General features: G+C 37.6%; 1 protein-coding gene across 1 annotated transcript; it reads right to left on the bottom strand.

The window, feature by feature from the left end:
* Nucleotides 1-5,613: 5,613 nt before the first annotated feature.
* Nucleotides 5,614-9,026, bottom strand: LOC139189632 (uncharacterized). The gene is made up of 2 exons (XM_070808672.1): nucleotides 8,892-9,026; nucleotides 5,614-7,864 (listed from the first exon to the last, which is right to left on the bottom strand). Exon 2 carries the CDS (start codon nucleotides 7,852-7,854, stop codon nucleotides 5,755-5,757), a length of 2,100 nt encoding a protein of 699 aa, XP_070664773.1. The 5' UTR covers nucleotides 7,855-7,864; nucleotides 8,892-9,026; the 3' UTR covers nucleotides 5,614-5,754.
* Between the last annotated feature and the right edge of the window lie 2,452 nt (nucleotides 9,027-11,478).

Genomic DNA, 11,478 nt, shown 5'->3' with positions numbered 1-11,478 from the left:
TGGCGCCATTTTCTTGATAGGGATTTTTACTACTCATGTGAATGCGATAAAAACCTTCTATTTTACTTGCAAGAATCACAAGGTTATTGTAGTATAAACGGATCTCGCAAGGTCATTCTCCACAGGGATTATTAAATAAACCGAAACAAACCAGATTTTAATTAATGATTGTAAAGTAGAAATTTGGATGATTGATTTTATAACCTACTTAAAGTAAAAACGAATTTAATGAATTAAAATAGATAATCTGCAATATTAAAGCTAGAGAGAAGAAAACAGTTATGAGAAAATCAAATTAAGAAGGCACTAGGGTTCCACCATCACTTAGCAATCCTATGAATTTTTACCCATTACTTATGATCTACACATGCCACTTTGAAGGTTAGATTTTCCTAATTCATATTCTACTTGGAACCTCCAATATAGAACGTATATCTAACATGCAACCCGTCCGGACGTTCGGATCAAATCTAAACATGAAAGACTCATTATGCTTTATGAAAATCCTTTGAAAAACCATGCAATCCTTAAGACGTGATATTCATCCTAAAAGAAGTTACAATTATTAATCACAAGAAGCCAGCGTCAATTTCAGGAAACCTTCCGACCAAAATTGCATCAAATTACTTTTCTAAAAATCCTAATGGTGATCAGGCATTAAAACAATTAGATAGTTTTTATCCCAGTGATTAACAATTCAAAGTACGCATGCAATCAATCATAAGCAATTAAATAAAAATCACATATTCATGCTAAGGCTCAAGGCTTCACCCTAGCAATAGAAATTAGTTCCGCATATTCATAATTGAAATCATAGAAACATCTCTTAAGAAAAGGATTGAAAACACCTTCAAGTAGAAAATCTTCAAAACCCTAGCACTTCTCTCTGTCTCCAATATTGCATAAAATAAAGCGTACCCTAAAACTGTAGACGGCCAAGCAATATATTTGCCAAGCCACCCCAAACCCTAGCAAACTAAAATTCATAAAAACCCTAAATAAAAATAGTAAAATTCGTCCAAAATCTGAACAGCCACGTTTTGGCCCAAAAGCTGCCCCAAAACTGGCCCAATATAGCTGGATTTAATGTTTGGAATATTCTGAACACTTTTCCAGAAGGCCACGAACCCATCCGAGGTCATCTTGGGCTCCAAAAACGCAATTTAAGCCCAAAAACGTCATTTTCCAGCACTGCGCACTGCTTCTTTATTTCATCGCCAGAAAATAACCGCTTGGTGGAAAAATCCCAAATTTTGATACGATCAAGCTAAGTGACTCACGAACGTCCTCCAAATGGAATTACTCCAAAATTCGTCCATTTGGTCCTATTTTTCTCCAGAGGAAGTCAAAAGTCCTATATTGAAAATATAATTCAAAGTATCAAAATTCTTCCAATATATTAACCAAAATATACTAAGATTAGGGTAAAATATATAATATAAAATCTACTCATCAGCCACCTTTGCCAATTAGACCTACAAACACACAAAAATAGCTTAAAACACTAAAATAAGTAAGAACTAACAACATAAATGCAAGAAAACAAGCTAACTAAGTTGCATAAATATGCTCCTATCAATGACTAGGCAATCAGTTGATTAAATAAGTTGCAGTAAGTATGGCTTGTGACCAAAATTTCTTTGGTACGTTCATATGCAACTTCAATGCAAGAGTCTTCTCAAGTAAACCCCTATTCTTCATTTCAGAGATCCCATTTTGTTGTGGGGTTCCCACACAACTTGTGTGTGATGCGTAAAATTACTTGACACACAAATTAAACCCTCTTTTTGACAATTGTAGCAGAGTATGTAAGTAGGGATCGTTCTAAACCGGGGATTAGGAGGGCTTGCTAAAACCTCTAAACTGACTCAAAAACAAAAAGAAACAAAGTTAAAAATGTAAACAAAAGATTTTAAAACAAGAAAGTAAAAGGGGGATTTGAGTTTGGTGAAGTTGAAAGTAAAAACGAATAAACTAAAAACTTAAATAGATTTTAAACAAATTTGGGTTGAATGGATAATGGAAGGCTAGCTAAGGGGTTCTTCTCCACACATGTCTTGCTTGCATACAAAATGATTTCCAATTGCATTTCAATAACTTATTAATTCTCAACGCCCCAAATTAACCGTGAATTGCATTAATTAACTCTCAGTTTTTCAACAAGTTATTAGATTGGATGATTGCATACGACAACCCAAAACATTCCCTACAAGTTCCCTACATGAATTGCATAATAGAGATACAAGCAAGAATCATTAAGTTCTATGAAAAACATAAGCATTGATGAGGCACTCGTTACTATGATTTGCATGAAACTTATGCCAAGAATTTACTTAACGTGATTGTGACTAGCAACCTTCACTACTTGTGAATATAAGTTCATAACGATTAGGTGAAACTCCCTTATATTCTAGCATCAAATTCATGCATGAAAATTAAGCGTGCACTCTCAACCAACATACACAAATTAGTTTTTATACGAACGGATAAGTAAATTGAATTCACAATTCAAGAAACGCAATTGGAAGTAATCAAATCATATAGCAAGCATAAACATGGTTTTGAATCCCCCCTAGCCAAGGGGGGTTTAGTTCCTCATTATTACAAAACAAAGATAAACAAATTTAACCATTGAAAAACAAAGGGAAGAAAGCACCTAAACGTTCCAACGATCCATGTTGGATAGCAAGCGCGTCCAAGGACTTTTCTCCTTCTCCTTGCCGCCACAACAAGGTTGGAATGATGTTGAAGGGTTGGTTATTTGGAGGAATGGATGGGAAGGGGTTTAGATATGTAGGAGAGGCAAGGAAAGGCTTGGAGAATGGTTAATTTCTGGATGATTTGAATGAGGTTGCTGCCATGATATTTATAGGAAGAGGATGGACATGTTTAATGCAAAAATCTGGTGGAATGAAGTAGGTAAGGCATGGCAAGGTGGAGAATTGTTGGTGAGGGTAGGTTTTGAGTCATCCACTCACATGTCATGGTGAGTTAAGCATTGCATCATCCACTCAAATGTCATGGTGAGTTAAGCATTACATCATCCACTCAAATGTCATAGTGAGATAGGCATTGCATCATCACTAAAAAAATCTGGTGGAAGTAAAACAAAGGGAAGGCCACGGCATTGATGAATTTTATGGGGTATGCATGGTTTTGAGTGAAGTTTTGGCCAATCCTTCTAGAAATTTATCCCTTCTTGCAACTTATATTTGTTTCACCAGATTTTTAGCATGTTCCTAGCCTCTTTTGTCTTCAAATTCGTCCATCCATCTTGCTCATATCATATGTAATCCATTACAAGCTCAAAACTGCTCCAAAATGCACCAAAATGCACTTTCTTGCTACCTTAGCCCTTTGGACCTACAAACACACGAAAATGGCTTAAAGTACTAAAATAACTAAGAACTAATAACGTAAATGCAAGAAAACTAGTTAACTAAGTCGCATAAATATGCGTCTATCAAATTCCCCCACACTTAGCTATTGCTAGTCCTCGAGCAAAATAAAACAAATAAAACATAACCTAACCTTCCAACATTTGCCTTAGGGATTTCCAATGCACATGACATGTTAAAGATTATCATTCCCACAGAATTGAGTCAATTTAACACTTAAGCACATACTTAATCATAGTCACTACTTACTAATTCACAATTAACCAATTAAAACAATGTTTTGAATGTAGTAACATGCCTTAGAGAATTCCCTCAATCTTTACAAGATACGCACTTTATTTTCACTCAGATTTTCTAACTACACACCCTATACTAGTTATATGTGAGAGAATTGATGTAGATATAGAAACGAATGCTCACATATATGTATAACAAAGAACACAATTTCTAGAGTTAATAAGCATGTTGAGATATGATCTCATGAATGGAATGCTACTACTTAGATGCGAGAACCAGTGACCATATGCTCATACCAAGTTCAATCTCCACAAATTGAAACACATAACACTCAAGATAGAAGTCAAGGGTTGTAACGGGGCTTGGGGTATTGGCTAACAAAGAAAGGATAAGGAAAACAAACGTTCTTAAAGTGATAGTAAGCAAAGTAATGAAATTGAGACTTAGAATTTACTTAGATTGCAGAAATTAGCTTTAAAACACAAGGGGAAGATTTAAACAACTCCTTAGGGTCGAATTCATTGTTTTGGACCCCTTCTTCATCAAACAACACTTTAGAACTCTTTTTCACTTCTTTTCAACTCTTTTCGCATTCTTTTCACATTTTTCTTTTCTTTTGTTTTCTTTTTACCCGTGCCTATGGCACATAATTCCTTATGAAAAACACTTCCCCCACACTTGTTTTCTGCCACAAAGGAATTCAATTTGAATCATGCTTTACTACGCTTTAAGAACAAGGTTAATGGATGGTCCTAATCTAAGCTAGGTGAGGGTAATGTGGGTTACAAAGAAAAGGCTCACAAAGCTCAACGGGATTAAAACGTACAAAACATAATGACATAGGGGATTCACGGCTTTTTGGTTATGGTGGTGGTCACTACACAACTTTATCTTGAATATGTGTTATGCAAATCAATGACATGCTTTGAATGAAATGGGTATGAGTTCTAGCATTTGGAACTAAATGATGAAACGCCTTCTAAGTAGTAACCAAGCAAAGAATAATGAGATCATGCAACGACTTAGAAAACAATAAATCACAGATTATTAACTCTCCAAATAAACGTTTAGGCTCAAGTCTCACAAGGTTGTAGCGTTAGTTTGAGTTCTTTCCTTCAAGCATGTTACAAAAACTGATTTTTCCTTTAAGATTGCATGTAAATTCATAAGTTATAACCACAACCAAGCATAAACAAAGAGTAAATCAAACTTTCATCCATGTTAATCACTCTCTTTAACAGCCATGAAATTACAAACCAAATCCTCATCATTTTGTTGGAAGGTACCCTAAGACACAAACAAACACACAAAAACAACTCTTTTTGGGTTTTGCAAAGCAATTTTTCAAATTTTTATGTGATTTTCGGAGTTATAAGTCAGCACACACTAAAACTCACCAAAACAGCCTAAAAACACCTAAAAACAGCAAGAAACAACATTGGGAAGTATGAGTGAGAAAACCCTACGAATTTGCATCAAAACACTTTGGTTACCCCCCCCACACTTAAACCAAACATTGTCCTCAATGTTTCAAAGCATAACTAACACAAAAACACATAAACAAACAAACAAACACTAACAAACTAAATATGGCAGAAACTAATTAAACAACAAAGAGAAGGGTTTAGGAACGCAAATCTGGAATTGGAGTGCTCTCTAGGCCTTCCTTTGTCGAATGCATGGGTTGCCTCCCACGAAGCGCTTTCTTTAACGTCTTCCAGCCGGACGGTACCTCCGTTTAAGCTTGACTAGGTGCCACGGCATGGAGGGGTACATCCTCCATGACATGCTTTGTATACTCCACTCCAATACCCTTTTCGATGATGCATCTAGGGACATCCTTCTTGATTGGTGCGCATGAATGTTCCTTCCCCACATGTTTAATCACATCTATTGCAAAACAAGAACGAACATCATGAGGATTATTAACATATTCAGGAACTTTGAATTTAATCAATTCATCACCAAACTCCATCGTTAACTCTCCCTTAGCCACATCAATCTTGGTTTGGGCTGTCTTCATGAAGGGCCGCCCTAATAGTATCGGCAATGGGGTAGAATAGGGTGAATCCTCCATGTCAAGCACGTAAAAGTCCGCTGGAAAAATCAAATTGCCCACCTACACCAACACATCTTCCAAAACACCCTTTGGATATGCATTAGAACGATCGGCTAATTGAATAATCACACCATCATTTTTAAGCTCACCTAAGTTCATAGATGCATAAATAGAGTATGGCATAACATTAATCGAAGCCCCTAAGTCTAACATGCATTGTTCAAACTTAGTCTTGCCAATAACGCACGGAATTGTAAAACTACCCGGATCTTTGCATTTAGGGGGTAATTTCCTTTGTAACATGGCAGAAACATTCTCACTTACTTGGACCACCTCTTTGTTCGAAATCCTTCTTCTTGATGTACAAAGTTCTTTTAAAAACTGAGCATACCTCGGGATTTGCTTAATTGCATCAAGGAGCGGAATATTGACTTGAACTTTCCGAAAGGTCTCTAGAATGTCCTTCTCGGCTTCTTCCTTCTTTGATTGCCTAAACCTGCCAGGAAAGGGCACATTTAGTGGAATGGAACTAGAAAAAGTCGAATTTGGACTTACCTTGGTGGTTTGGGACGGCTTAGGAGGGATAGATGGTGGTGGCAAGGATTGTTCATCCTTGGCCGTGAGTTTTGGTCCCTGTGCTTCCTCTTGTAGCAACTTTTCATCCTCATCGTGACTTGATTTGGATGATTTTGGTTTGGCTCCAACCTGTGTACCACTTCTCAACATGATTGCATTGACGGTTTCAAAGCCTCCTTTTGGATTTGCAATGGTTGAGCTAGGCAACTTGCCTTGCTCTCGAAACTGCCCCATGAACTCGGCAATTTGCCCTACTTGTTTCTCCAACTCGTCCACCTTTTTGTCCCTATTTTGCATTCCCTGCGCCATAGAAGTTAGTAAATTAAAAATTTGATCATTATCAATAGACGAACTTGATTTTTGGGCAGGTTGTGCTTGGGGTTGAGTTGGTGCAAACGGCTTTTGATAGAAACCCGGGGGTTGTTGCCTAAATCCGCTTTGTTGTTGGCCTTGTTGGGGTTCTCGCCATTTGAAATTTGGATGATCACGCCAACCGGGATTGTAAGTATTGGAAAAGGGGTCATTCCTTGGTTGGTATTGGTTGTCAAATCCCAAGGCATTGAGGGTCTCCCACCCTCCATTTTCTATCAACTGTGGGCACTTGTCCGTAAGGTGGCCTTGCATGGAACACACGCCACAAGCTGCCACGTTTTGCACTTTTGGACCTTCCACTACCTGAGAAAGCAAAGTAGTAAGGTTAGCCATTTGATTTTGAAGTTCGGTTATGGCACTTACCTCATTGACTTGATGTGGTCGTGGGTTACTCATTTGTCCAACGCCTTCGTATTGTTGAGCATTCAACGCACGGTTGGAAATTAAAGTCTTTGCTGCCGTGGGGGTCTTGTCCACCAAGGCTCCTCCCGCCGAGGCATCTAGCATTTGACGTTCGATAGGTAGTAGCCCCTCGTAGAAGTATTGCAAAAGAAGTTCCTCCTTCATCTGATGCTGTGGACAAGAAGCAACAAGAGATTTAAAATGTTCATAATAAGTAGGAAAAGATTCACCTTCCTCTTGCTGAATTCCACTTATCCTTTTCCGTAGGAGGATGACTCGAGAAGTTGGGAAAAACTTCTCCAAGAAGGCCCGTTTCATGCTTTCCCATGATGTGACGGTTCCGGGCGCCAATTCGTACAACCAATCCTTCGCCCTTTCCAAGAGAGAGAAAGGGAAGGCTTTCATCTTCAAAATACTCCCATCGACATTGACAGGGGTCATGCTCGAACACACCACCTCGAATTCTTTCAAGTGTTTGTTAGGATCTTCCATGGACAACCCATGGTATTTCGGAATGTGGTGTAACAAGCTTGACTTCAATTCAAATTCTTCTGTCTTTCCTCGGGCTGCTGCGGGGTATTGGATGCATAGAGGTGCGGCATTGTCCAATCCCGAAGCTGAAAGTTCTTTGATTGTTCGATTGTCCACCTCCATGTCTTTTTCTGCCTCCTCCTTTTCTTCAAATTCGGATTCAGAACTAGAACTAGGTGGATTAGGTTCTGGTACTTTCCTTTTCCTTCTCAAAGTTCGTTCAAAATTGTCGTCAAACTCCGATATATGTGCACGAACTGGTTGAGAACTACGAGTCATAAACTAGTACCTGAAATAAACAAAATCAAATAAAATTAAAACTAAAATTAAAACACACAAAAAAGAAATAAAAAGAAACAATGGGGATTTAGCAAAGTTGCTAATCCCCGGCAACGGCGCCAAAATTTGATGCGTAAAATTACTTGACACACAAATTAAACCCTCTTTTTGACAATTGTAGCAGAGTATGTAAGTAGGGATCGTTCTAAACCGGGGATTAGGAGGGCTTGCTAAAACCTCTAAACTGACTCAAAAACAAAAAGAAACAAAGTTAAAAATGTAAACAAAAGATTTTAAAACAAGAAAGTAAAAGGGGGATTTGAGTTTGGTGAAGTTGAAAGTAAAAACGAATAAACTAAAAACTTAAATAGATTTTAAACAAATTTGGGTTGAATGGATAATGGAAGGCTAGCTAAGGGGTTCTTCTCCACACATGTCTTGCTTGCATACAAAATGATTTCCAATTGCATTTCAATAACTTATTAATTCTCAACGCCCCAAATTAACCGTGAATTGCATTAATTAACTCTCAGTTTTTCAACAAGTTATTAGATTGGATGATTGCATACGACAACCCAAAACATTCCCTACAAGTTCCCTACATGAATTGCATAATAGAGATACAAGCAAGAATCATTAAGTTCTATGAAAAACATAAGCATTGACGAGGCACTCGTTACTATGATTTGCATGAAACTTATGCCAAGAATTTACTTAACGTGATTGTGACTAGCAACCTTCACTACTTGTGAATATAAGTTCATAACGATTAGGTGAAACTCCCTTATATTCTAGCATCAAATTCATGCATGAAAATTAAGCGTGCACTCTCAACCAACATACACAAATTAGTTTTTATACGAACGGATAAGTAAATTGAATTCACAATTCAAGAAACGCAATTGGAAGTAATCAAATCATATAGCAAGCATAAACATGGTTTTGAATCCCCCCTAGCCAAGGGGGGTTTAGTTCCTCATTATTACAAAACAAAGATAAACAAATTTAACCATTGAAAAACAAAGGGAAGAAAGCACCTAAACGTTCCAACGATCCATGTTGGATAGCAAGCGCGTCCAAGGACTTTTCTCCTTCTCCTTGCCGCCACAACAAGGTTGGAATGATGTTGAAGGGTTGGTTATTTGGAGGAATGGATGGGAAGGGGTTTAGATATGTAGGAGAGGCAAGGAAAGGCTTGGAGAATGGTTAATTTCTGGATGATTTGAATGAGGTTGCTGCCATGATATTTATAGGAAGAGGATGGACATGTTTAATGCAAAAATCTGGTGGAATGAAGTAGGTAAGGCATGGCAAGGTGGAGAATTGTTGGTGAGGGTAGGTTTTGAGTCATCCACTCACATGTCATGGTGAGTTAAGCATTGCATCATCCACTCAAATGTCATGGTGAGTTAAGCATTACATCATCCACTCAAATGTCATAGTGAGATAGGCATTGCATCATCACTAAAAAAAATCTGGTGGAAGTAAAACAAAGGGAAGGCCACGGCATTGATGAATTTTATGGGGTATGCATGGTTTTGAGTGAAGTTTTGGCCAATCCTTCTAGAAATTTATCCCTTCTTGCAACTTGTATTTGTTTCACCAGATTTTTAGCATGTTCCTAGCCTCTTTTGTCTTCAAATTCGTCCATCCATCTTGCTCATATCATATGTAATCCATTACAAGCTCAAAACTGCTCCAAAATGCACCAAAATGCACTTTCTTGCTACCTTAGCCCTTTGGACCTACAAACACACGAAAATGGCTTAAAGTACTAAAATAACTAAGAACTAATAACGTAAATGCAAGAAAACTAGTTAACTAAGTCGCATAAATATGCGTCTATCAGTGTGGTCGATAATACCATGAGAGCTCAAATATTGATTCATATTGTTGGATAAGAACTCAGTGCCATTATCAGTTCTTAGGTTCTTAATGGTTGACTGAAATTGAGTTATGACAAGTTGATGAAAGTCTTTAAACATAGTGAAACCTCATTTTTGGATTTCAAGAGATATAGCCATGTTGTTCTAGTAAAGTCATTCACAAAGATAACAAAGTATTTATATCCATAAAAAGATTCAATAGTTAGACCCCAAACATCATAGTGTACAAGTTCAAAAGGTTTGCTCTAGACATTAAGGAACCAAAAGAGAGCCTAGTAAACTTGGAGAATTGACATGTATCACACATTATAGATGATTGGTACATTTTGGGAAAAAGTTTAAACAAAATAGCCTCTGATGCATGGGCTAATATTTGGTGTTAGATTTGTTGGTCCTTGGGAGAGATTCAATCAATTTGAAAAGCTTTGACTAGATGAGGTCCCTTGCATAAATAGTAAAGACCATTAAAAAAGAACCCTTCACCAATCATCTTCTTGGTGAGAGAATCTTGAAACACAACAATGCTTGATGAGAAGGTGACAAGACAATTTAGGGTTCTTGTGATCTTCCCTACTAACAAGAGTTGAAAAGGAAAGGTAGGAACAAATAGTGTAGTAGACTCAATGTTGTTTGAAAGCAATTTGACTTTTCCCACACCCAAAACCATGGCATTTCTTCCATTAGCAACTGACACATGAGAGGGTTTTGACAAGGTTTGAAAACTGTGTAAGTTGGAGGCATTGTTTGTCATATGGTCAGTGGCTCCTGAGTCGATAATCCAACAATCATGTTCAATACCAATGTGTAGAGCAGTTAAGAAAGCACTAAAAATACCTGGAGCTTTGCTTCTTAGTATGTTCTCATTTTCTAGCAAGAAAACATGTGAACTATCCCAGTAGTGCAGTGAGATTTTCATTTGTAGCCTTTGAGCTCTCTGCAGCTTCTCTATGTCCCTTGTTTTACAAGTATATTGCAAATTCATTGATAAGTGAAACAGGATTTGAAGTGAAGTCCTGAATACCATCAGTGAATAAAATGTAGCTGTAATTGGCAGCATGCTGAGGTTTGTACGAGCCAGCACTAGACGGCCTTGAAGGAATTATTTTATGATCCATGTTGAACTTAGGCTTCAGTTCGAGATGCAGAATCCAGCATTTTTCCTCAACATGACCTACCGTGTCACAGTAACTGCACTTCAAATGTGGATTCTTAACCTTGTAAGGCATGTTGTTTAAGGGTTTATGCTTTGCAACGTAGACTCTAGATTCAGAGATTTTGGGATTCTTCTCCAAGTTCATCACCCTTCTTCGAGCTGCTTCACGTTGAACAGTGGCACACAGTTTTAAACGAAGGAAGTTCAACATTCATCATGATGTGGCTTCTAAGATCATCATAGTCCGAGTTCAAGCTAGCAAGCAACTGATATATCTTGTCTTCTTCAGCCCTTTTCAGAAGAACAACATCGTCAATGGTATGAGGTAGATAAACATCTAACTCATTCCACATAGTCTTGAGACTTCCCAAGTGCCACATAAAGGATTTTCCATCTTCCAGTTGGACGATACCTCCAATTAAGTTTCACTAGGGTATGTGGAATGGAAGAGTTATCCTCCACGATATGCTCAGCAAAGGACTCATGCATTTGATCTTTGAACATAAAGTGATACTTCAAATGATTGGGTAATGGTTTATGCTTAAAAATAGGTGCCCAAATCATTAAAGGTAACAACTTGTACAT

Source organism: Malus domestica, chromosome 11 (assembly GCF_042453785.1).
Source record: "Malus domestica chromosome 11, GDT2T_hap1".
NCBI lineage: Eukaryota > Viridiplantae > Streptophyta > Magnoliopsida > Rosales > Rosaceae > Malus > Malus domestica.
This window is presented reverse-complemented; position numbering and strand designations above follow the sequence as displayed.

What these genes read in the sequence shown, in the direction of transcription:
- LOC139189632 (XM_070808672.1), bottom strand. Translation starts at nt 7,854, where the DNA reads ATGACTCGTAGTTCTCAACCAGTTCGTGCACATATATCGGAGTTTGAC.